Source organism: Primulina huaijiensis, chromosome 12 (genome assembly GCF_012295235.1).
Source record: "Primulina huaijiensis isolate GDHJ02 chromosome 12, ASM1229523v2, whole genome shotgun sequence".
NCBI classification, from domain to species: Eukaryota; Viridiplantae; Streptophyta; class Magnoliopsida; order Lamiales; family Gesneriaceae; genus Primulina; species Primulina huaijiensis.
The window spans coordinates 19321965-19349763 of NC_133317.1; the positions used below are offsets into that span (position 1 = coordinate 19321965).

At 34.9% G+C, this 27799-nt stretch overlaps 2 protein-coding genes across 3 annotated transcripts; both read left to right on the forward strand.

Annotated features, from left to right (window-relative positions):
* Nucleotides 1–19654: 19654 nt before the first annotated feature.
* On the forward strand, nt 19655–23570 carry LOC140989492 (uncharacterized). Of its 2 annotated transcripts, XM_073458692.1 has the most exons (5): nt 19655–20151; nt 20306–20432; nt 20537–20629; nt 20756–21049; nt 23503–23570. In XM_073458692.1, the coding sequence occupies exons 2-5, from the start codon at nt 20306–20308 to the stop codon at nt 23517–23519; spliced, it is 531 nt and encodes a 176-aa protein (XP_073314793.1). In that variant the 5' UTR covers nt 19655–20151; the 3' UTR covers nt 23520–23570. The 2 variants fall into 2 exon arrangements, 1 of the variants encoding a protein (XP_073314793.1); XR_012177489.1 differs by lacking the exons at nt 19655–20151; nt 20306–20432; nt 20537–20629; nt 20756–21049 and adding an exon at nt 22531–22822.
* Nucleotides 21231–22487, forward strand: LOC140990014 (uncharacterized). The gene is made up of 5 exons (XM_073459606.1): nt 21231–21248; nt 21411–21528; nt 21629–21873; nt 22024–22236; nt 22341–22487. Exons 1-5 carry the CDS (start codon nt 21231–21233, stop codon nt 22473–22475), a joined length of 729 nt encoding a protein of 242 aa, XP_073315707.1. The 3' UTR covers nt 22476–22487.
* Nucleotides 23571–27799: the final 4229 nt, after the last annotated feature.

The following is a 27799-nucleotide window of genomic DNA, read 5'->3' on the forward strand; positions in this document are numbered from 1 at the left end:
AGAAAAACAATAATATAATTAAGAATGAAGCAAAATTCGATTATTTAATTAATTCAAATGACGGTTCGGGCTATGATCCTCTTAAATCTCAACAAAAAGAGTTTAGCCACTAGAATTCATGCTAAAATATGCAGCACAATAATTAACTGAATGTTCTTAAACTAAAAATTCTAGTATAGTCGAAGAACGGAAGACACGTCGCTCGAAAAATCCCGAATTCTTAAAGTTGCCTCAACTCCGGTTTTTTCTCCTTGTGTTTCGCTTCTCTCCTTGCTGATAAAAACTGACTCTTCTCATTAAAGGCGTGTGCTAGGGTGTTATCAAGTAGGCAACATCAAGGAAAAATTAAAGAAATTGATTCAAAATTTTTCATTTCTTAGGCGCGCTAGGGCAGGCGAAAAATCTCCGCCTCAGCGCGTCTATCTCGCAAAACACCTCTTTTTCTCTTTGCGGGCATGCTAGGGCGGAAAAAAACCACCACTCAGTGCGCATGTCTTGTATTTTTTCCTCTCGGGTGTGCTATGGTGGGTAGAAACTTTGTCCTAGTGCATCTGTCTCGGCTTTCCTATCCATCTTTCTTCATGTCCACGCTAGGACAGACATTTCATCTGCCTTAGTGCGCCTTTCTCGAATTTAGTCTCAGCACCCATCTTTCTTGACCATATTGCTAAAAATCAACCCAAACACATGAAAAACAATTTATATGCCTAACATATAATAAAAATAACTAAAAATAAACGAAATCTCACGACATATGCATGAACGTGACGAAATGACAAAATAAAAACACGCAAAAACGACACCTATCAACCTTCTTTATTAAAAAAAGAATTAATACTATAGGATGGAGTGAAGTGTTTAGAATGTGGTTGAATAAACACTTGATACAATTTTGTTTCTTTTTTGTTTGGCAGCTAAATTATATATATTCTCGAGTGTCGATATGAGCTGACTAACAACTAAGTGCGGGAAAAAAAACTGACATATTAGAACAAATCATCAACAAGTTTGGTGAAGTGCATTAAAAAATAAACTGAAGTGTAAAAATGCACATGTATGTTTCTAGATGTTCAGAGACTCAAGCTCTTATGTCATCCTTTCTTCTGTTTGGAGGGCTCACATTAGAAGACTTTGGATTATACAAGTGATTTGCAAGATCTCAGTTAAATTTGGACTTAAACACTGCCAAACTAAAACTCCTATTATATCTCTGTTGATAATAAATAGTATGCAAACTGCTATTCGAAAGGAATAAATTACAACACTATCTTAACACTTAATGATCCTTAAATTATCAGATACAATACTTTTTGAGAGTTTGCTAGACTGATTAAGTTTTGTTCATATGAAAACTTGAATATTTAATCTTTCTCAATAGTTGGAATCCTCTTGCTGTTCAGTTGAATTTCTTCTATATATAGTTCCTAAAATAAAAGATATGTTCCAAAGAAAAGTGTTTGTTGGCTCGTTTTTTAGTTCATGTCAACATATTTCTGACAATCGTACATTGTTACGATGAGCTTTGTATCGTACACTATTGCGATCAGTTTTGTCTGCTAGTATAAACTGATTCTAGAAAACTGAATGTGGGTAAACTGAAATATTTGAAACTAAGGAAAACTGATAACCTGATAAGAACTATTTTAGTTTAGAACCGTATTAGTTTTGTTTGATTGGACCAATTCTGTAGAGCCCAAAATCACTACACGTAAAATCCATACATTTATTTAAATTGTTACTTATTTAATTAATTTTAAAATGATTTTTAGCGACGCGTGATTTATGAAATTGCATTATTTTGAATTATTACAAGTTTATGTGATGCGCGTTAAAATGTTTTCTCGAGTTTAATGTTTCAGACGAATATTCGATGCGGGATCAAGGAAAGGAGACCGGCGACGATTTAGACGATTTTAAAATGTGGTATTTTATTTCAAGTCAAGAAAGCGGCATTTTAAAATTATATATTAAGTTTTTAGCATTTTTAAATCCTAATTTAATTTATTAAGTGATTTTAAGATTTTAAACTTTTAAGGTTTAACACGTGTATTTTAATTCAAATTTAGGGATGCTATTATTTTAGTGGGGAATTAGTATTTTATTTAGTATACTAATTGATTATTAGTATTTTAATATCATAATTAAACCCTTTAATGCCCTCCCCACTAACCCACTAACACACACACGTTACACTCACACACACACACGTTACACTCACACACACATGCACTATATATACACACACACACTTGGCCTATGCACACACACATCTCTTGCATCCTTTCATTTCTAGCAAAATCGTGCCTCAAGGGTTCTTAGTTTTTTGTCTAGCATCTACCCTCCCCTTCAAATTATTTCAGCAACCACACGTTGATTTTAGCAGCAAAATCGTGCCTCAAGTCGCCCGGATCGCTTCCCGCACCGCGTAATTTCGTTATTCATCGTATCGTGAGTTTTAAAGATCAAAGGCATGTATATTCTTTTGTTGTTGCATCGATCTTGTCATAGTAATTATTTTGATGTATATTGTATGAAAACATGTGTATGTTATGCAAAAGTTTGAGCAAAAATGTTTGAAACGATTTTGTATCAAAATTTTGGATCTAAAAAACTGAGTCTGCTGGCTTTTCGAATACTGAGAATTTTCGGTCCATTTTCTGGAAACCCTTTCAACATATAAAACGTAGGACTTTTTGATACCTTTGATTTTACAGTAAATTCGTAATTTTTGGACAAGAAACGAGTGAGTTATGATCATTTTGGTGGGACTTCACAAGCTGTGAAATTTCTGTGTCATAAAATCTGTCATCCTATGTTATTTCGAATTCTGCGACTTACAGGTTGGTTTTATGGAAATGTTTTCAACATATGATTTGTAGTACTCTGTGTTATATTCGATTTGACAGTAAATTTGTAATTTTTTGATAAGAAATGAGAGAGATATGATTTTTATTGTAAAATCGCTCAAGCTGTGAAAATTTGTGCATGATCTTCACGTTTTCTAAAGTTATGGTTGCATGCTTCGTTGGGATCTCCTGAATCTTTGCTGTTTTTTTTAGGATAGCATGTCCAAAGCATTCCAACGAAGCCCTCGATGCTTTTTAAGTATGTTCACTGTGCAAAAAGAAAATGTTTTATGTTTTTGAGGTATGTGAAATGTCTTGTGACCAAATATGAACGGGTTTGGAAGTCGGTGAACGTGGCCGAGGACCTCTCCACCCCGGTAAAGCATGACCGGGTTTAGATCAGGATTGAAAAATGGTAAAGCATGACCAGGGACCAATCCACCAAGTAAAGCATGACCGGGGATCTCATGTATGTGGTAGTGGACATCCTTGCCAGCCCAGTACTGTAGTTTAGTCTGATCAGGCGTATTTATGTTACGGATCACTTGCTTTGAAACATATCTCTACACAAAATGATTATGTTTATGTATGTTTAAGTATGTATGATGCAAGTATGTTTATGAAAAATTTTACGATATGTTAGCGTGTCTATATTTGTGTTCGTACGTTCACATTTAAGTATGCATGGTCTACTTTAAAAATGCATGTGGTTTTATTAAGTATTATTTGTTATTCTCAGTTTATACATATTGAGTCTTTAGACTCACTAGACTTGATCGATGCAGGTGAGTACGAGCATGAGGAGACGAGAGGTGTGGATCACTGAGCTGTCTCAGACTGCGCAGAGGCTAAACCCGAGGACCGCCTACGTTTTAAGAATTTTTATGCAAATTTCAACTACTCTGATTGATTTTTATGGGATATCTTTATGATGTTTAAACAAGTGCTTTTGTTGCAAACTTTGGTTGTAATGGTTTTACTTCAAATATTTTAGACGAGTAGATTATCTTTATCTCAATTTGAAAGTTTACTATTTATTTAAGAAAATTTTTATTTTTTCACAAATTTCAATAATTTCAAAAATACGGTATGTTACAAATTGAACTTAGGTCAGTTTCACCTTAATTATTTGTTAACAAAAAAATATAAAATTTCTTGATCCAACAATTTCACACTTTTTGGTGTTTGACAAAATAAAGATAATCGTCTAGTGTAGGCTACTGAAACTTATGAGCAAATGCATAAATTGATAAAAATGATAAGAGAAATTTTCCGAAATAGGTAAAGATGATAAGAGAAATATGATAAACTTTATCTCTTGTCTTCATTCTTGGATTCTGTTTTTTTTTTTTTTTTTTTTTTTTTTTTTTTTTTTTTTTNTCAACACCAGATACAACTACATATCTTCTGAGAATATACACAACTAAGGCCATCTGTTCTGACATAGTGTCGATATTGGTGGAAAGTTGAGTGTGAACTGAGTCAATCTTTGAGGCGAGATTGTCATGAACTAAGTCCATTTTCTTGGAAAGAGAATAATGAGAACTGGATAGTTCGGACGTTGAATCACATTTTTTTTCATGGAGTCTATTTGGATGAATAGTGAGTGAACATCTTTGGATAAATTTTTTAAATCCTTGACCAATTTGTCTTTGAGATTCTCAATATCAGTGTCAATCAGTTTTTGACATGTCTTTACATGAGATAGAAGAGCGCTGATTCGAATCAAAATGGAAAGGATTTTGTCAATTAGATAGTCATCTTTTATCTCAAGTTCTTATGATTCGGTAGTGACATGTGCTTTTGGATTAGAGAATATGATTAATTGGTTGCTTGGCTCAGCAATGTCAACTGTTTCATCCACCTGAGCAGCTTCAGTTTCAGTCGCTTGCGATCCCATCTAGTATGCTATGGAAACTAAGTTTTCAACGATTGAAGAAGTCGTGGCAAGATGGTTTTTTAGAGATTCGGTGACGAAGAATGTCTTTGGAATTATAATGCTAGTAATTTGAGTTGATTCTTCTAGTGCCAATTATTCAGTTGTCATCAGAGTAGCAGCAGATGTTTCAATGTTTGTAATGCTGTTAACCACTGTTGTCACAATTTGATCATCATCAATCAGTGGTTCCTCCTCAACTAGCTCAGTTGGCAACTGTACATCTGAAGTTAAATTGAGTGAAAATTCAGTTGAAGCAGCAGCATTCTCAGTTGAGCTGGATGAGGGAGCTAATAGATTCTCATTTTCTGGTTGGTTATCTTGAGTCAGTTAATTCGATTTTTTGGGTAATTTCTTACTCTTTGTATCAACTGGAATGAACAGCTGTTAGCCTATCTCCCAGAACTTGACTTGCATTTGAAGTGAACTCAATCTACATCCAACTGTGTGAATATAGCTCTATCATCGTGGGAAGTTGGACATGTTGGATCATAATTCTTCTTCAGCTCCTCACATATAAGAGTTAGTTTTTTAATAAGCATGAGATTGAAGAATTATTCCCTCCTTTCCAATGCTTAAGTTAATGACACAACTTTTACAACTTTCATTACCACTTTCTCAAGAGCAATAAATTTCTTCGGTGTCTTTTTATTCTTCTGTTTCCCTGCAAGGGTGCATGTTCAAAACTGATATCATTCATCATAGAATTCAGTCTTCGTCTCAGAAAATTCATTTACTTCGTCCATCCAGAAGTCCATTTGAGTTTGGATGACAGACATGGGTATGAACACTTCAGCTTATTCCATCTTTTCTTTTTCCGTTTTGAAACGTCCATTACCTCTTACTTAAATAAATAATACAAGAATTTTTTTTTAATATCTTCATAAAGACCGAACCAGTACAAAACATAAATCTATATTTTAAAAAAATCAGAATTTGTGATAAAAATCCATAAATCGTCAATCATAAAAGCATACGTCAATCATACGAAATCCAGCGTCTAAAATGTTGATTACACAAATACATTCGCCTCCTAGCTTCCCTTGAAATTGATAACACAAGCTCAGAGTAAGTTTTTAAAATCTATATCACCCTCTCTGATTGATTATCTTTCTGAGGATGAAATGTTGTACTGAACAGTAGCTTCATTCCCGCAGCATAATGCAGGATATTCTAGAAAGATGGAGTAAATCTTGTGTCTCTATCAGACACTATAGAAACTGGGATTCCATGTAGCTTGACTATCTCTCGAATATACAGCTCTGCATACTGCGTCATGAAAAAAATAATCTTTACTAGCAGAAAATGTGCTGACTTGGTGAGACGGTCAACTAATCACCCAAATAGCATTGAAACCCTTTGTTGTCTTTGGTAAGCCCATTACAAAATCCATAGTAATGTTTTCCCACTTCCACTCAGGAATAGGAAGTGGTCTGAGCATCCCTGCCGACCTTTGATGTTCTGCCTTTACTTGCTGACAAGTTAGGCTTTCAGATATAAAACGTATGATGTCTCGTTTCATACTCGGCCACGAATACAGTAACTGCAAGTCCTTATACATCTTTGTACTTTCCGGGTGTACGGAATAAGGAGTATTGTGGCTTCTGTCATGATTTCAATCCTAAGTAACTTCCAACTAAGAACCCAAAGTCGGCCTCGGTATCTGACAAAGCCATCCTCCACTGAATATAGCATCCGGCTCTTAGATTCATCTCACTGTCTCCATTTATTTAACTGCTCGTCTGTAGTATGCCCAGCTCGAATTCTGTCTCGTAAATTAGACTGTTGATAAACATAAAAAAATTTGTACATTAATTAAATATTTTATAATATAAATTAATAGTTTTTGTTTTATTAAATGTTTAAATATTATATGTTTTATAATAAATTGTATAAAATATAAGTTTTGTAATTATAAATTTTTATTGTTTTTAAAGGTTCGATAAAACAAGAATAACTTTGGCTTTGCAAATGAGATTAAGATGATTCTTGGACCTGTAGAAAGTTGATATTAATATCTACAATATCCATGACAAGCATGAAATAAAAATCTTCTCACAATTGAGATCATATTAAGCAACAAATAAAGTTACCAAAAGAGTGAAGGTTTTATCATGCTAGAGCATTTTGACCATATTTCTCAAATTACTTGGTCAAATGGTAATAAAAAATACCAAAATTCAAACAACTCAATTATCTACATGTTTTGTTTTATGTGGAGAAGAAAAATCGGACGGGAAGATTTTCAAAAGTAATGTGTATGATGACATAATTTCTTGGAACACCAATGAAGAATTATGTGTACAAAATAATATTTTATTTGTGGTTGTCTCCCCAAATTTTGCTATAAATAGGTGTGCATTGTAATGTATTGATTTATCATCATTCTATGAACAAACCTTTGAATTCATAATATTTCTCTCTTTGTTTTTCTTTTATTTCTTATTTAAATATAATTAGCATGTTAATTTCATATTCAAAGTTTTACACTTTGCAATGAGTAGCTAACTTCCTAAAGTTAAAATGAAAAGGTGAAACTCTTGGTATGATAATAAGGTTGTTAAAAGGTAAAAACTTTATTTTATATTATTTAATCATTATTTATTGTTTTTAATATATTTATTTCTTTAAGAATTATTATACCCTACTTATAAGTGGGAGTTTTGATTTATTGTTACTATATGTTACATTAAATTGTTGGAACCATTTAAATGTTAGTTTGGTATTACCAATCATTTAAAGTGGATACCTTGATTTATTATATTTGAATATACCATAATATTAATTTCTTGGTACCATTTAAATGTTTGTTTGGTTCTACCAAATATTTAAAGTGGGAACCTTGATTTAGTGTATGTGTGTGTGTGTATATATATATATATAAGTTTTGGTATATTGATGGATCGGTTCGGGCACCTGCCAAGGTTCTTCAAGCACAATATTCTCCATGAGCTTCAATAGCTCGTGTTCTAAGAATGTAAACACCGATGAATCAAATCGAGTTTGGTGTTAAACCAAGCGGAAAATACTCAAAGTAATCCTTCGTTAAAAAAAACTGACTAATTTGAAAGCAATTTAACTTGTGTAAACTGATTAACTGAAATAAGGGGAATCAATTCTTGCATATATCAGTTCAGTTATGGTGAGAACTGAACTGATAAATACGAGAACTGATCAAATCAGTTTTAAAACAGAAGTTAAACATTTAAGTACACAAGATATATTTATGGATGTTCGGAAACTTCAATTGCTCCTACGTCACCCCTTCTACCACCTCGGGTAGGATCCACTAAAAAAAATTTGATTTATACAATGACTTGTACAAACTCATTCAGCTTAGGACTTACCCTACTGTCTAACTGAAGTCCTAGCCTAGACTGAAGCAACACCTTCCAGTCAATACTTGTTTAACGTCTATTGTGTTAAAGACTACATACGCAAATTTAATGTCTTTGTGCAAAACTCACTCAGCTACTCAATAAGCTTAACTATCTGCATATGTGAGTGATTGTGTGTGTGTGTGTGTGTGAGAACTGATATGAATACAACACGAAAGTGTTCTCGCACACTGAGAGGAAAATGCTCCTAAACTGAGCTGATAACAATTTTGAGGTGTTCTCTCAAATCTGGGCTGATTGCTTCTGTACACAGATATGAGTTGAGCGTGTCCTTCTTCTTCTTTCTTATTTTTCCGCACACATGTGTATTTCCACACTTATTTATTGATTTGTTGATGGTTTTGATCTTGTATTTATAATGGCAATGTATGACCGTATACTAAGACTCATCAAATATGTTCGTTGCAATTTGAATATGTTCCTCGAAATGTGACTGTACTTTCCGACAGCCATTCTGAAACATTTTGGCTTTAAGCTCTGCTGCAACGTTCGTTATTGTCCTTTGACTGGACAAAAGCTTTTTCCTTAATGCGTACAGGTGGATTCTATTGAATAAGTTTGTCGTGTTCTGCAAACTGATTGATTCCTAACTGATGTTCAGAACTTGTCAGTTGAACTGATCTTGAGTTGGTTTGGTGAAATCAGTTGGCTCGTCAGCTGAACTAATTTCGCAGCTTCAATTGAACTGGTCAGCTGGGCTCTTCATCAGTTGAGCTCTTCATCATCTAGCCGGGCTTCAGAAGGTCTTCTGTTGAACTGCTTGTCAGCTGGACAATCAGTTGAAGTGGTCTTTAATATATCAGCTGTAACTGATTCAGTTTGAGCAATCAATTGACGCTTTCAGTTTGCGTCTCGATAGCTTCAGTTTTGACTCGATAACTGATCAGTTTGAATCATAATCAGTTCCAGTTACTGCGCACTTAGGTAAATAATTAGAAACAAAATAACAAGTTTTGTTAACATCAAAATCAAAACTGCGAACATAAAATGTTCCAACATATATATTATATACTTATAAAATAATAATATATAACATAATATAAATATGATTATTTTATATATTGGAACCATTTTATTAAGTATATTTCAATAATATTCATCAATGTTAATTTTATTAAAATACCAAAAGTGGATCCTCTAATCTCAACTACTTAAATTAAAATTTGAACAATTAAAAATTACCAATTAAATATTCAAACAATTAAAAAAACAAAACAAAACAAAAGAACATTGTAGTAGATTTGTAATTACCATAGCTTTCCAGTGGATACGATATTCGGACTCACCGAATTTTATTACTTGGTGACAACCTGCTCTTGGGAGTGCAACAATCAAAATTGCACCAACAGTACCGTCAAAGTAGATAGATTAGGAGCCTTGCCCTAGTATATACCTCAAAATTGAACCTCTGAATCTCCGACTGAAGAGGTTTATGTACTGATAGTTGGGCTAAGACTGTTGTTTTTATGCTCAAATCATCTGCAATTACATTAGCTTTCTCAAGATGGTAACTAATATCACAGTCGTAATCATTCACAAGCTCCAACCATCTTCTTTGTCTCATATTCAGCTTCTTCTATGTGAAGAAATACTTGAGTTACTTGTGATCGGTAAAGATTTTGCACTTATCGCCATAAAAGTAATGTTTCCAAATCTTCAGAGCAAAAACAATTGCTGCTAGCTCGAGGTCATGAGTCGGATAGTTCTTCTCATGCACTTTCAATTGTCTAGACGCATATGCAATAACTCAATCATGCTGAATAAGAACTGCGTCCAAACCTAGCTTCGAAGCATCTATATATAGCACATACTTTCCTTGCCTTTATGGCATAGCTAAAACTTGTGTTGTAGTAAGAGCTTGCTTCAACCGATCAAAGGTGTCCTGACAATCAGCTCCCTATTTGAACTTGGCATTCTTCTTGGTCAGCGTTGTCAAAGGCACTGCATTGGAAGAAAATCCCTTGATGAATTTGCGAAAATAGCTGGCTAAGCCTAAGAAACTGTGTATCTCGGTTTCATTTCTAGGCACCGACCACTCTTTGACTGCCTCGACCTTAATTGGATCGACCTCCAATCCATGACTCGAGATAATGTGGCTTTAAGAATGCCACCTTTTAAAACCAAAACTCGCACTTGCTGAACTTTGCATTCAATTTTCGATCCTGCAGTGTTTGTAATGCAATTTTTAGGTGTTGACTATGCTCTTATCTGCTCCTCGAATAGATCAAAATATCGTCTATGAATATATAATGAACTGATCAAGATACAGCTGAAATATGTGATTCATGAGATCCATGAAGATCGCTGGAGAATTCGTCAATCCAAAGGGCATCACTAGGAATTCATAATGTCCGTAACGAGTCCTGAAAGTTGTCTTGTGCACATCTGCTTCTTTTACCCTCAACTGATGGTATCATAATCGAAGATCTATCTTCGAGAATATTGAAGCTCCTTGAAATTGATCAAATAGATCTTCAATTCTTGGCAAGGGATACTTAATCTTCACTGTGACCCTGTTTAGCTCTCGATAATCGACGCACAGTCTCATACTCCCATCAATCTTCTTCACAAACAATACTGGTGCGGCCCATGGGGAGAATCTAGGGCGAATGAATCCCTTATCTAGAATCTCCTGAATTTGATCATTCAACTCCTTCATCTCTAGAGGTGCTGAATTGTATGGTGCCTTAGAAATTGACATTGTACCTGAAAAAAAACTCGATAGAGAATTCCACCTCTCTCTTAGGTGGGATGCCAACAACATCATCACGGAATATGTCCGGAAAGTCCCTGACAACCTCTACAACTTCAATTGACTGACTGACAGTATCAGGCACGGAGATGACACTGGCAAAAAAACCCTGGCAGCCTCTTCGCATAAGCTTTCTTGCACAAATACAAGAAATGATGTGCGGCATTTGTCTGCTCTTCACTGCCTCGAAGATAAATGATTTCCTGTTGGGTGGTCTAATAGACACAAACATTTGCCGGAAATCAATAGAAGCTTCGTTCAGTGTTAGCCAATCCATTCCCAAGATAATATCAAATTCAGGCATCGACAACACAATAAAATATGCTCGAATGACATTCTTCTGCAATTTAAGCTCTACATCCTTCACGATGCTAGTAGATATCATTTGTTCGCTTGAAGGCACTGTAACTCTGAATCCCTATTCCACGTCCTTCGGTAAGATTCCCAACTGTTTCACGAAAGATTCATACACTAAACATAAATCTCTCTTTAAAATCATCTTCAAAATCTTAATCAAAACTTTGATTATCATAATATTGCGGAAAACGTAAGGTCTTCGGGAGTGTACTATCATGGTCGGTCCACTCAGATGTCCGGGCCTCCCTCAACATCATCCTTACGTGTGACCATTCAAACCTAGTTATTCTAACGACTCAGCACATCCCTACCGTGATAGCAAATAATACATATACAAGCACATGTATTTACATGAATATTTTTAATAAAATATCTCCGACTTAAAAATCAGTAGAATACATATTTTCATAAATCATTCAAAATTCTCAGCATTATATAGCATTTCCTAATCCTTTATCATAAATCAATTTAGTGAAGTTTGATCCTTGAAAGTGACTATCATTTATCCTTTATCCTCTGTTCGATTGATCAATCTATAAACCATGGTACCTGACGACGGAGCGTCAGGAACTCTCTTCACTAGGTCGTGGCCTAAAATAAAGTAAGTTCACTGCCCCTTCTTAAGATAGATCCCCCACAAATCCTCTGAGTCACAGTCAATTCACATCTTTCAAAATATTTTTCCTTTCCTTTTATTTATAACCTATCATATCCTCCAAAAATCGTAATTTAAGCATTTTCGAGAAAATCGCTCAACTGTAGCATTTATCGTAAAATATCATAAATTCACCATAATCATTTGAAAAATCATTTAACATGTATTATGACCCCTCGGGACACTGCCAGGACATTCGAATTACTCGAGATGTAAAATGATCGTTTTACCCCTAGACCCCGAACTTCCCATTTTTGAATTTTTCCTACGTTTCTTGACTCGAGCCTATCCCGAACCATCATATAACCTTATTTTTTTACTTCAACTAATTTTCTTAAGCGTAAAATCATATCTTTCGATTTATTCAACTTAATCGCTAAACCGTAATTCTATTTCATAACCCGATTTAACTCAAAACTTAATAGATTTTTCCCAAACTCGAACCACAACTTACTAGACCCTAGTCCACCCCCATGATACATGTTCTAGCCCACACAAGACCACAGTCTAGCCTCTTCCTTCAGCCATAGTCAAACCATATAGTTTCCCCATAATCGCGTGTCGCGGCCTCTTTTTCCCATGAGCCACCTTCGTGTAGCCACTAGCTAGACCAACTCCAGCCCCTTAACCACCCTCCTAGGACTCTACTGGACCGCCCACGCACCAGCTCCAGTGCACAGCCCATCATTCGACGTTTTCCCCCTTTATTTCCGGAAAACCGAACCCAACACATGCAATACACCATAACCGAGGCTCGGAGCTATCCCCTCCAAGTCCAGCCCTTTTCTAACCTACATGGGACTCCCTTTAGGACTTTTAAACATCATATCCATCCCCCTTAATGGCAGTGAGTCCCTAGGAATCATAACGCGACTCAAACGTGCATTAAAAACTTCAAAACTTTAAAATAAATTATTCAAAACGTTAATAAAACTCTATCATCATGTTTTTCATTCAAAATATCATAAACATGCATAATATGGTTTGAAAGATGCAAAAAGAAGGGTTTAGGACGTGCCTTTGCCTTTAAAACACTCGAAATACGATTATCGGTGCAGTGGAACGTCGATGACGAACGGAAGACAATTTATACCCTTTTTTCTTGACAAAAACCCATCGAAAACCCACCTGGAGATAAAAGAGTGTCGGATGATCGTTGCTGGAAGGAAGAACGAGAAAGAAAATCGATGAACGAAGGAAAAAAATTCAAAATCTAAAGTCGCTAATTTTTATTTTTATTTTTAATGTATGGACATTGAACAATCAGGAGTTTAATTAATTTAGTATCTAATTTGTATTTTTAACATTTTCAATTAATATTGGATTCTCTACTTGAAAAAAAAAGTTGCATTTGTTTAGGATTAAGGCTCTGCCCCTACAAACAAGTTGTCTTTGTTTTTATTACCACCCATACAGACTGGAAATTAAAGATGTTTACTTCGAGTGGAAGTGATTCAACTAATATTTATTCTTATGGGGCTTAGTGGTCCATCCTTTCAAGTGCCCGTCGGTGCATTTAATTAGATTAGATAATATTTATTTTAGTTCAAATGATATATGGTAGCATAATTGGAAGATGTATTATGATAATAGTGAGCTGAAACTATCATTTTCTAGCATCACAAAACATATCTTTTTGTTGTGTTGCCTATAAATCTATTGCAGATTCTTTTGAGCAAGAATTCGTACTCGTAAAAGGAAAATGGCACCTAGTAAGGAATGGATGAGTTTTTTCAATGATCGATTCAATGAAAAATACAAAGTTGGAGTTGAACAATTTTTGAATTATGCTTTTAAGAAGACAAGTGAAGAGAATAGTATTCTATGTCCATGTGTCAAGTGTAATAACACTGATTATGGATCCCGTGACGTGGTTGAAATGCATCTAAATGTGAATGGAATAATGCCAAATTATACAACTTGGTATCACCATGGTGAAAGTCTTGGTGAGTCTTCATCTGATGATGAAGAATCGGAAGGAAGTGATTGTGATGAAATTTTAAGGGATTTGTATCCTAACATGGATGGTTTTTATAGAAGTGGATCGGAAATTGGTTCATCAAGTGAGAATACGCATGGAGAGGAACTGAATGATGAAGCAAAGAAATTTTACAAATTTTTAAAGGACTCTGAGCAACCAACTTATCCAGGTTGTGACACCTCAAAATTATCTGTGCTTGTCAAGCTACTACACATTAAGAGTATTGGTCGATGGAGTAATGAATCATTTGATATGTTGCTACAACTGTTGAAACAAATACTCCCAATCGGTTCAAATTTGCCAAAATCCTATTATGATTCCAAAAAAATTATTAAAGATCTTGGTCTCTCTTATCAAAAAATAGATGTGTGTATAAATGATTGTATGCTGTATTGGAAGGAAGAAGAAAAGTCTAACATGTGCAAAATATGTGGTGCTTCTAGATGGAAAGAAAATAGTCATACCGAGGAAACCAAAGTTTGAAAAAATGGTAAGAAATTAGCAGCGAAGACCTTGCGGTACTTTCCTTTAAATCCAAGGCTTCAAAGGTTATTCATGTCTAAAAAGACCGCTTTTTTTATGAGATGGCATCATGAAAAAAGAGTAGATGATGGACTGATGAGACATCTAGCTGATTCTATGGCACGGAAGTCGTTCGATGATCTGCATAAAGATTTTTCCATTGAACCTCGAAATGTACGACTTGGTCGTGCTAGTGATGGTTTCCAACCGTTTACTCATTCAAAAAAATCATACAGCATTTGGCCAGTAATACTCATTCCATACAATTTACCTCCATGGATGTGCATGAAAGAATCTAATTTTATTCTTTCAAGTCTCATACCAGGTCCTGAAGGTCCAGGAGATGCTATTGATGTCTATCTTAAACCTTTGATAGAAGAGTCGAAGGAGTTGTGGGAACTAGGCATTGAAACATTTGATGCTTCAACTCGCCAAAATTTTAAATTGCATGCATCTTTATTGTGGACAATCAATGATTTTCCAGCATATGGGAACCTAGGCATGCTTAACGGACCGGTTCGACCCGGAACCGACCCAGAACCGGCCCGTTAAGCCCGGAACCGGAACCGGTATGGAATAACCGTACCCGAAACCGTGTACAATCCGTTGGTTTGTGGGTTGAACCAGTTCAGTCTTTTCTGAACGGGTTCAACCGGTTCAGGGTCCGGTTCCAAATCGGTTCCGGTCCGTATCCGGAACCGGACCCGGAATCGGACCCGGAACCGGACCCGAAACCCATAATTCGATTTTTAAAAATAAAAAATAAAATGCAGCCGTTGGCCCAAAGTCTGCATTTGCAGCAGACATTTCTTTTTCACATTTCAGTAGCCGTTCAACGGCTACTGAAATGTGCTATTTTTTTTTTTAAATTTGGCCCCCAAAATTGTAAATATTATTTTTTTTTAACCCTCAAAATCATCTATAAATACAAGTCATTTTTTATATTCCACATATCAATTTTCTCTCAACTTCTCATTTCTCTACAATCAATATTTGACTTTCAATATTTCGCAATTTACTCATATAAATATTTTAAATTTCAATGGCATCATCTTCAAACCGTCGTGGTGGTGGTGGCGAATACGCTCCCAACTTTGGTGAACATTTTGGCTACATCCTCGACTTTGATGAAGTCGAACCTGGCCACGAGGATGAAGAAGCCATGGAACTCTCCAACAAAGATGTAGGGACGCCATCGCCTACTCGAGCAAGCAACACAATGTCAACGAGCACGACGACAGCCCGTTCAAAGCGAAGCAAAGTTTGGGATCACTTTGATATTGAACAACAAGGTATGAATAACTCTTTTGCCGTTTGTAAAATTTGCAAAATGAGGTATTCTTACAAAACGGGTGGTGGTTCCGGTGGTACCGGTACTTTGAAAAAACATTTAGTTAAGGTACATAAACTTGACCCTGATACGCTACAACCATTCGGTAGGGAACCAATACAACAACAAATTAATCTTTTTAGTGGTAAAGCTTTTACAATTACAAAAGAAATTTCTCGGAAAGCCATCGTAAAGTTTGTTACCAAATGTTGTCAACATTTTATAATAGTTGAACAAGAAGGTTTTGTTGAATTTACTAGTACTATTCATCCTGGTTTTCACAATATTTCTAGGCACACACTTAAGAAATATTGTTTTGATATTTACAAAGAATATAAAGAAACACTAAAATCGCATCTTTCAAATATTTCTTGTAGAGTTAGTTTGACAACTGATATTTGGACTAATTTAAAATATGAATCATATCTTGTTGTTACATGTCATTGGATTGACGAAACTTGGACAATGCAAAAAAGAATTTTAGCGCTAGATCATTTAGAATCGTCTCACAACGCATACACTATAGCTAGATATGTTTTAAATGTTGTTAAGATTTATGGCATACAAAATAAAATAATGTCGATAACGTTAGATAATGCGAGTGCCAATATTCTTGCAATTAAATATCTTAAAGATTCACTAAAACCAATTTTAGAAGGTAATTTGCTTCATGTTAGATGTGCGTGTCATATTATCAACTTATGTGTTAAATGTGCCTGCGATGAACAAATGTCCATTGTAATAGAAAAATTCAAATTATGTGGGAAATTATTACGTGAAAGAAGATATGGACGTGACTGTAAAACACTAGTCGAATCAACTGGAATTAAATTTAAAAAATTTCCTCGTCCTATTGAAACTAGATGGAATTCTTTATATCACTTGCTTCATACTTTATTACGTTTTCAAGATTTAGTTACTCCATATTATAATAATATTACAACACAATCTTTAGTGCTAACTGACAATGATTGGAATATTTTGAGTAAATGTGTTTCTTTTTTAGAAATTTTTAAAGAAGCAACCGAAAAATTTTCTGGCATTAACTACCCTACTTCAACCATGTTTCTACCTTTGATTTTCAATATGTTTTATAAATTTATTGAATATCGCGATTATTCTGTTATGCGTGATTTTGTTTCAAATATGAAAAACAAATTTTTAAAATATTGGGAAAATATCCCAATTTTGCATGGTTTAGCAACATTACTTGATCCTACTCAAAATCAAGGAGGATTAGACGTGTTTTTTGAATATTATGCTACATTTCTTGGGAAGAATGTTGACGATCAAAAGAAGTCAATCATGCATTCTCTCTAAGAATTGTTTGATTTGTATGCTAGTGAACAATGTGATGGACCGAGTGTGCAGCCGGAGGAGATGTCGACATATAAGAGCAAACGTGGAGCACTGAACTTCTTTCAAAGTTTGAAACGACAAAAGTTCAAAGGAAAATCGGTGACAACAACCAATTACAATGAGATCCAAATTTATCTAAGTAAATATATTAAGACTACGGATAATTTTGATGTTCTTGATTTGTGGAAAGTAAATTCTAAACTTTATCCAGTGTTATCTGCAATTACAAGAGATGTCATACCCATTCAAAGTTCAAGTGTTGCTTCCGAATCAGCATTTTCAGTATGTGGAAGGATCATTGGTGACCAAAGAACTAATTTAAAGCCAGAAACACTTTCCATGCTAACGTGCCTACAAGATTGGTTTGCAGCAGCAAAAAAGAATAGGACCTCTGGCGCGATCGACGAATTCCAAAGCTCAAGTTCCGACGAATCCAGAATATTCAAAATATATTTTAATAAATCGTGATGAATTTTAGATGTTCAATTGTAAAAATAAATGTTTAAGTTATTCTGTTAAGTTTTTTTTATGTAATCACAATTATTTGCAATCAAAATACTAAATAAAAAATTGTCCATTAATATTACTAATTTTAATTATATAGTAAAATATAATAAATCAGAGTTCGGAACCGGTTTGACCCGAACCGGAACCGGTTTATTAGAAGCCGAACCGGTCTTGGTTTGGATTGGTTCCAAGTATTTCAACTTGGAACCGGAACCGGTTCACCGGACCCATAACCGGTAAGAACCGGTCCGAAACCGGTTCGGTGGAACCGATAAGCATGCCTGTGGGAACCTGTCAGGTTGGAGTACCAAAAGTAAGATGGCATGTCCTTGTTGTAACAAAGACACTTGTTCTATGAGGTTAGCTAATGGTAAAAAGCAATGTTATATGGGTCATCGACGTTATCTTCATAGCAACCACAAATGGAGAAAAAATAAAAGTTTGTTTGATGGAACTAAAGAGGTAAGACCACCGCCACTTTCACTTTCAGGTGCTGATGTGCTTGCTCAAGTGAATGACCTTGAAGGAATCATCTTAACTAAAGATGTTAAAAGAAAGGTGAAAATATCACATGAAAACAGAGATGATAATTGGAATAAGAAAGGTATTTTCTTTGAACTTCCATATTGGAGTTCTCTTTTGTTAAGACACAATCTGGATGTGATGCACATTGAAAAGAACATATGTGAGAATATAGTCAAGACAATTATGAATACGAAGGGGAAGACTAAGGACAATGTCCAAGCTCGTCTTGATTTGGAAGCTCTGAAAATTAGACCAGATTTGCATCCAATTCGTAAGGGGGATAAACTTGAGTTTCCCATTGCATCCTACACTTTATCTATAGAGGAGAAGCACTTGTTTTGCTTATTTTTTAAGCAATTAAGAGTTTCAGATGGGTTTTCATCTAATATTTCTCAAAATGTTTACATGAAAGAACATACAATCTCATGTTTGAAAAGTTATGATTTTCATGTCTTTTTACAACATCTACTTCCTCTTGGGATACGTGGCCTCCTTCCTAAAGCAGTGTGTGAACCACTTATTGAGTTGTCTTTGTTCTTTACTAGTTTGGGTGCTAAAACATTGAAGGTATGTGAGTTACAAAAGATTGAATCCCAAATTCCGATTACTCTTTGCAAGTTGGAACAAGTTTTTCTCCCTTCGTTTTTTGATGTGATGGTGCATTTGCCTGTTCATTTGGCTAAGAAGGCTATAATTGGTGGACCTGTACAATATCGATGGATGAACCCTATTGAGCGTATGTTGTTTGAGTTAAAACAACTTATTCGAAACATGGCTCGTCCGGAAGGCTCAATAGCAGAGGGCTATATAGCAAATGAGTGTATGACTCTTTGCTCAAGATACTTAAAAGACATTGAGACAAAATTCAGTAGACTTGAGCGAAACTATGACAGTGGTTTTCATAAATATAAAGGTGAAATATCGATATTTTTGCAATGTGGACGAGCATTAGGAGCTGGTGTAAGTCATATTCTCGATGATGATGCATGGGAGAAAGCTCATATCTCTATTTTAAAGAATTGCGATGAAGTGCAACCTTTCCTCGAGTAAGCTCAAATACCTCTAAACAACCATTTCTCTTTTCTTTTTATATATATGCATTTCTCATTAATGTTGTAATGCAGAGAGTACTCCAAAAATGAGAAAAATAATACACCACAACTATCGAATGACGAGTGGAATAGCAATTTTATTGGTTGGTTTAAACAACACAAGTAAGTGATTCTATTGTTATAAATAATTTTGTGTTGAACAAGATTATTTGTTCGAGTTATTTACATTGTAATTTATTTGTAGGTTGACAAAATGAAAATGCAAGACCAACACACTAAATATGATGACCTGCTATCATTGTGCCGTGGTCCTTCAATGTATGTTACATGCTTCAGTCGTTATGTTGTCAATGGATATAGGTTTCGGATTGAAGCTCGTGACAAAGGATGTAGAACACGAAATTCTGGGGTGTGTGTAATCGGTAATATAGTGAGAAGAATTATGTTGACTATTATGGAGTGTTGACAGAGATTCTTGAACTGCAGTATCTTGACGGAAAACGAGTGGTTTTATTTCGATGTAGATGGTTCGATGTGCATGATAATGAGAAAGGAGCCAAAGTAGATGAATATGGATTCACTAGCATTAATTGCCAGTGTATTTTGAAAACAAACGAACCCTTTATTCTTGCCAATCAAGCTTCACAAGTGTTTTATGCCATAGACAACATCAATAAAGGTTGGCATGTTGTTGTTAAGACACAACCTCGGGATCTATATGAGATGCCACAACCAATAGAGGACGAGATCAGTAATGCAGATAATTTCGGGGAAGCATATCAACATACTGAATCTTTCAATTTTGATTCTGATGGCCAAACTTCCTTTGATGTAGATGGTCAAAACATTTGGAGAAGAACAGACTTGGAGCCGCTAGTAGCTGACTTACCAACAAACAAAAGAAAGAGAAAGCGAATTCCAATTTGAAGAAGTATTTCCAACTTATCATGTTTCTTAGTTGTTTTTTTATGTTATTCTCTTTTGGTAAAATGTATGTTCTTTTATGTGTTAGTTGTTTATTCATTCTGGTTCATTTTCATGTTTTTACTGTTTGTACTAATCTGTTACATTGCTTATATTAACAGATGAAACCAATGCTTGCAAAAAGTAGTGTAGGCAACATCCGAAAGCCTGTAAAATTTTTAGCACCTGGTAAGTTGGCCAAGGAGGGTGGATATGGACATAAAACGAGGCCCGTTGGAGATTCTACTGGTAATTATTTTCTAAACTGATAGCGTAGATTTATTTTTTTTATAGAATTTCAATGGTTGATATAATTATTTCATACTTCAATTATCTGATTTGTTGTTTTCCAGGAAGTGCATCTGCCCACAAGAGCATAGGGGGAATTCAAAGGCTACAGGTTGAAGAGCAAGAAGCTCAATACATCGGCAATCAACGAAGAATTGGTAAACCTATAAACTTTATGTAGACATTGTAATTTATAAATCTTGCAATTTTTTAGGTCGTTCTCTCTATTTTTAAGTGAAAATATATTGATATAATTGTAAAAAGTTTTTTTTTCCTTCCAAAAGGTGGAATTTCAGCCCATACTCTTATTGTGCATTTTGGGGAAGAATGGAAAGAAAGAGATTTTACAGATGATAGTTCTTTCTTAGAAATCTTGAACATATGTAAAAAGTTCATTGACATATATTCTGCTGGTTTCAAAGTCACGGATGGGGATGGTAAGCCTTTGAGAAATGATAAAGATTTATTGGCTATGTTGAACGAACATGAATACGTGGAGAACATAGACATTTATGTTGATGTGGATGAAACTGCCCAACAATTGCTCTTCAAACTGCCTGAAGACAATCAAACATCTGGTATCATTAATAAAGAGTTATTTATTTTGAGTTTTTTCTTATTTCTCTTTATCATTGATTTATTTTCTTTAAATTTGTACAGATTATATCCCAATCCCAAGAGTTCCGAAAGTGAGAGATGCTAAAATATTGGGTGATTTTAAGACAAATGAGAAAGTCATAGTACAGGGGGATGTGGTAAATGGAAGTGAACAAGCGAGTACAGTTCAATGGTTCATAACACTTTCGAAGAACTTTGATATCGAGACTGGCTTGCAATCTTTCAGTGAATGTAATATCAACAAGGCAAGTTCTTTGGCTAAAATTATATTAAATGTTCCATGAACCGTAATTTATTATTGTAATTATATGATTTATTTAGGATTTTCGAATACCAATCGAGGCTGTTGGCCATTATCTTGTTGCTAAATTTACTCCTATGACTAAAGATGGTGAAAGTGGTGAATCGAGCTATGCTGTTACAGAAAAATATGTTGATGGTAAGTATAATATATTTGAAATGTAGCGTATTATGGATTTTCTATTGATTTCAAATTAAAATCTTGATACAATTATTTATTACTTCAATTTATTGAATAGATTCAGCAACTCAAAAGGCGAGAAAAGTAAGAGGAAAAAATAAGAATAAGAAAATTGCAGCTTTAAAAAGTGGAGAAAAGATGGAGATCGAATTCTACAACAATCGTGCAGCGGGAAAAAATCACAGATATTGGTCGAGACACTTGGGGAAAATTGTGCGCGACAAGCATATCTGCCCCATACAAGTGAAAACATGGAAAGAGTTGACTGAATTAGACAAGCAACACATGTGGGATTCGGTGAAGGTAAGTGAATTACATTATTAATTTCAGGTGAATTTACTATTAGCATAGAGATAATAACATATTCTAATATATTTTAAATTTTGGTAAATCAACCCATCGAAATAGAGATAATATGTCATTTTCTACTGCTGTATTATGATTATGTTGCAGGAATGCTTTTTTAGTCCTAGTATAGAATTATATCGTGAGCATACTTTGGAGCATATGGGTGCTTTGTGGACTGCATGGAGGTCATCCTTGAATGTTGATTATGTGAGACCTTGCAAAACTAAAGCTGAAGTTTTAAAAAATGTGCCGCAAGGGTTTAATGCTAAAGAATGGGACTGGCTTGTAACTAATAAGTTCTTAACTGATGAGTTTCAGGTATAATAATACTAGTTCAAATTGTGATAAGAAATATCTTCATTTTGCAGTTAAATTGCACTCATGGAACTGATGATTGTAATTTTGGTTTGTGATTTATGTAGAAAATCATTAACCAGAATTCTAATAATCGGGTAAATGGAGTAATGCCTCATCGAACTGGAAGCATGCCGCACAGACAACTGATACATGAAATGGTCATAAACATCTATATTAATTCTTATGTTTATTTTTTATGATTTTTTTGCTTAATTAACGTGTGTGTGTGTGTGTNGTGATGGATTTTTGTAGGATGAGATTGTGAAGACTATTCAATCTAATACATCACTCTCACATATTGAGATTGTTGAAAAGTGTTTTGGACCACAGTGCCATAGTCATGTCTTTTGTTTTGGAGGTGGAATGAAAAGAAAACATTTTAATTGTTCACAAGCTACTTATATAAAAGATCTTGAGGCTAAGCTCCATGAGAAAGAAGAAGAAAATAATAACTTTAAGAGGCGCATGGATGGAATTGAAAGTAGATTAGCCAAAATCGAGAATGAAAACCAAGCAACATCAGATGCACCTACAATGTCTGGTGAAGGTGTGTTGTGCTACCTTGAATTTTTACTACAGATATTGTACATTCAGGTTTATACATTATTCTGCATTTATTCCTTTTTGGGAGTTTGCTAGTTTTGTGTATTAGGCGTCTCCCCATTATATAATGCCCCTTTAACTTGGCATACATTTCTAGTAAATTACCCAAAATCAAGGCGAGCTAATAATGAAGTAGATTGTTAGGGACAAGTGGACTTGTAAGATCAAGGGTTATGGATTTTTAAGTTTCTCCCCATGATAAATTGCCTCTTTGTGTATCTCCCTGTTTTCTTGTAGTCATTTTGATCCATTTTAGTGAATCCAACTTCTTATGAGACAATCTCTCTTTGTCTTTTATGTGGGTTTTTAGTTGAGGATTGCTGTGGTGAAGAGTTGGAATCAAAGGATCATTTAAGCCACTGGATCTTATATCACCTCGCTTTTTGTATGAAATTAATACGTTTGATATGAGGTTTTTTTGTGGAATTTGTGATTTTGTGTTGATATGTATATATACTTTATTTTTTAATTATTTAAAAATTCACTTTACATGTGTTTGACATAATATAACATTGTTTTCAGGATGTTTTGTTTACAAACTCGACATCAACAAAGTTTTCACTCTTACTTTATGATTGAATTACATCTTTATTTTAATCCATTTTTTCTATTTATGTTTTACAGATGACAGGCTGCCTTAATCTGATGTCGTGCTTCAAAGAAGAATTCAAGCATTGATTAGGAAATTAGTATATGATATTTTGAAACAACTATAAGTGATCACCATTTATGGTCCTCAAATATTTTTGTACTCCAAAGAGTAGATATTAGGAAATATTTCAAGTATCCATCAAAATGGAACTCATGTTTTGGAACAAATTGCAATTCTGTAAATTTTGAATATATGAATAGATATGGATGCAGTTGTTTATATAAAATATTTTGTTCAAAAAAATTAATTGTTCCATATTTCATATTTTATTACTAATGCTATCTTTAATATAATGACAAATTCATATCAAATAATTATTATAAATTTCATCACAATTAAAAATATTTTTTATTGAGGGTAATTAATTATTTAATGAGAGGCAATTTCATAGTTAAATCGATTTTTAGTGAGGGACTAATATCTAATAATTATATTAAATTTCATCAATAAAATAACTTATAATGACGGATAAATAATGATATAGTGAGGAGATGTGTTGTCATTAAAATATTATTTAATGAGAGGAAAATGGTAGTATAATGACGAAATTTTTCATCATTTATTCATTTTAGTGACGGTATAATCTCATCACTAAATATGTTATAACAATAATGACGGGATCTCATTACCGTCATTAATTACTTTTACCTAGGAGGGCAGTAATTAAGATATATGACGGGATATTTCCCGTCATTAAAATTAATTTATGACGGGTTTTTGACATTTACTGACGAAATTTCCCGTCACTATAGATCAATTTTCTTGTAGTGTTATACATTAGGAAATTTCTCAGGGGGTCACCCATCCCAAAATTGCCCCAAGTCAAGCACGCTTAACTTTGGAGATCTTATGTGATAAGCTACCGAAAAGAAGATGTACCTTTTTTATATGAGTAGTACATATCAAATCTTTTAACCCCTCTTCAACTACACAGTCCCATACCTGAATAGTTTCATAATCCCTCTCCTTCCGGTGTAAGATCGGTTCATTCATATTCCCTTCGCCTAGAAGCCTGTCAGGAGCCTCTCATTGTCCGTGCAACCTCATGGCACCGCTGATCACCTCCCGCCCTTTTCAGCCTTGGGCTTCACAGGATGCCTCAGCAGTCGTTAACAAGTGATCAGTCGAAGAATAGCTTCGAACATGAAGAAAGTCTCAGGTAGCCTCTTGATTCTCATTAAGTCAAAGAAGTATGACATTCTCTCCACGACTTGGGTGACTGAGGTTGCTTTCACGGCCTTCATCACATCTGACTCCGGTGAGATGAACTTCTTCAGAACTTTCTTCTTCTTTAATTTCTTTGCAAGCGTGACCATTCTGAAATTCACCCATTCATCATAGTTTTTAATTTCAGTTCTGAATGCTCATTTATGGCGTCCATAATGAGATCAATCTGCATCTGAATAACATTGTTGGGTCTTGGTTCTTCAGTCAATTTCGCCTTGCCATCCGGATCAATTAGGACATGAGGCAGACCTAAATCTAAACCAGTTGTGTCCACCGCATCTCTGGTGAGCACTCCTTTTGAGCATTCCAGAGGTAGAATTGTGGGGCAGACAACTATAGTGAGAAGATCTGGTAACCCAGTCAGCTTCAGCTTCTCACTGAATTCAGTGATGATTGTTGAGGGGTAGTTAACTACAGTTTGTCTTCAGTTTGGCTGCTGGCAGAACTAACTGAATCGGAACTGCAGGAAGAGGTTGCTCAGCTCCTGAGGGCAGTAGTCTGAGCTCAAGAACATCTCCTAGAGTAGCAGCCGGCTTAGTCTTCTGAGACCTCGACTTCTTCAGTAGTTGAGGAGAGGGGGTCTTCTCCGAATCACTGGTGGACAAGACCAGTTACTTCTTGGATTTAGGAGCAGCAGCTGTTTGTGCCTCAGAGCTTTTCTCAATTTAGCAACTCCTTACTCAACCCCTGATTTCTTCGGTAGAACGTTATGAGCGCTATAGACCCTGAAGGATCGAGTGTGCTAATGCCTTCGAAGGCATTTCGAACACTATATTCTCCAATGAGCTGCAATAGCTCGTGTTCTAAGAAAGTTGACACCAACGAATTAAATCGAGTTTGGTTTAAAACCAAGCGGAAGAAACTCGAAATAATCCTTCGTGAAGAAGACTATTATTAGAAAACATTTTATCTTATGTAAACTGAATAACTGAAAAAGGGTAGATTAATTTTTGCATTCATCAGTTCAGTTATGGTGACAATTAAACTGATAGATACTCTAACTGATCAAAAACAATTTGAAAACAGCAGTTAATCAGTTAAATACGCAAGATATGTTTATGGATGTTTGGAGACTTCAACTGCTCCTACGTCACCCCTTCTACCTCCACGGGTAGGATCTCCTAGAAAACTTTGATTTATACAACACTTTGTACAAACCCACTCAGTTAAGACTTACACTACTGCCTAAACTAAACTCATAGCTACGACTGAAGGCAGCACCTTCCAGCCAACACTTCTTTAACGTCTGTGTCAAAGACTACATACACAAGTTTAACGTCTTTGTGCAAGACGGTATTTGAGTGGTTGAAAGTGTTTGTGTGTGAGAACTAAACAAGGATGTTCTCACACACTGAGGGATAAAAGCTTTTATACTAAGCTGATAACACGTTGAAGTGTCCCTCTGGGCTGATTGCTTCTGAAAGCTGATTTGCAATATGTGTGCCCTTTTTTTTCTCTCTTATTTTCGTTGTTGTTGTTCATATTGCTGATTCTTCACTAAACTTCTCTTTATATAGGCGGGAAATACTGATCGTATAGACATACTCATTTATTGTATCTGTTTCATCTTGAATTCGTTTCTTGGACTTTGTGTTTCGACTTTTCGACTGCCCTTCTAAAACGTTTTGTCTTTAATGCTCTGATGTAACGTTCATTATTGTCTTTTCACTGGACAATGGCTTTGTACCTTCACGCACAGCTGAAATCCACTGAAAGAGTTTTTCTTCATCTACAACTGAGAGATTTTGACTGATGCTTCGGACTGGTCAGCTGAACTGATCTTCAATTGGGCTGGTGAAATCAGTTGACTCGTCAGTTGAACTGATTTCACTCTCGTTTAGTTGAATTGATCAGCTGGGTTCTTTGAAAACCATTTAGAGATAGAGGATAAGAAAACTCCCCCTTCAAAACTTTATAAAAAAAAATTTAGGAAAGCACTTTTCAGTTGAAAAAAAAATCTTCTCAACAACTGAATTTTACAAACTGATTAAACAAAACGATTTTCAGTTTGAGGAAAAAAAAACTCCCCCTCAAAAATTGAATGAAAAACTCGTATTTAAAAGATATTTATCTAGTCATTCATTCAAAGGTTATAATCATTCAAGCAATGTAGACAAGAAATCTGAAAATATCCATTCAGTCACAGTGAAACACAGCTGAACAAACATGATGTTTATTAAATAAATTTCTTTGTATTTACATCTGAGTATATACATTAGAACAATAGCATAATTTAAATAACATCATATATCAGTTGGTTTATGCGACAGAACTGGATATACCATCAACTGGTTGCTTGACTGCTTGAAATGCTACATCGGTTGTGAATACAATTTGCTAGAGAAACGAGTTAAACTGCTTTGAACTTGACCTCTGTGCTTACTCAACTGATCGAGCAAACTCTGACTAGGCTCACGTGGAATTCAGCTGGTGATTGAATCAACCAACATCCCAACATGGATGAGTTTCGTCTGAAGAACAGCTGACCTGGTAGGCTTGCAACTGAAATCTTGTTCAGTCAGTAGTTTAGCTGTGCATCTTTGCAGATGATTCTCAGACCGCTGCAGGCTGATTAAAACCCCAAAGCTAAGAGTCTATTGAAGTGGCTGCAACGTTAATTGCCAAACCAATCCTCTCAAATCTTTGCTAAAGAGCGACATATAAATATTTTCAAATAGTTTTGAAAATAGTATGAAATACTTTTAAATAGCTTTTAACACTATTTTAAAGTAACAAATTTTAAAACACAATTTTCTTCAAATGTTCTTCTCAGAACAATCTGCTCTGATATCAATTGAAGAATCGAGTATGCTAATGCTTTCGAAGGCATTTCGAACATTATATTCTCTAATGAGCTGCAATAACTCGTGTTCTAAGAAAGTTAACACCGATGAATTAAATCGAGTTTGGTTTAAAACCAAGCGGAAGAAACTCGAAGTAATCCTTCGTGAAGAAGACTATTATTAGAAAATATTTTATCTTATGTAAACTGAATAACTGAAAAAAGGTAGATTAGTATTTACAATCATCAGTTCAGTTATG

Bases quoted from the DNA above. Each gene is read 5' to 3' on its own strand.
- LOC140989492 (XM_073458692.1), top strand. From the start codon at position 20,306: ATGAAACCAATGCTTGCAAAAAGTAGTGTAGGCAACATCCGAAAGCCT. The intron at 20,433-20,536 runs GTAATTATTTTC...GTTGTTTTCCAG, and splicing joins GCCCGTTGGAGATTCTACTG to GAAGTGCATCTGCCCACAAG. The intron at 20,630-20,755 runs GTAAACCTATAA...TCCTTCCAAAAG, and splicing joins CGGCAATCAACGAAGAATTG to GTGGAATTTCAGCCCATACT.
- LOC140990014 (XM_073459606.1), top strand. The intron at 21,529-21,628 runs GTAAGTATAATA...TTTATTGAATAG, and splicing joins TACAGAAAAATATGTTGATG to ATTCAGCAACTCAAAAGGCG. The intron at 22,237-22,340 runs GTATAATAATAC...TGATTTATGTAG, and splicing joins TCTTAACTGATGAGTTTCAG to AAAATCATTAACCAGAATTC.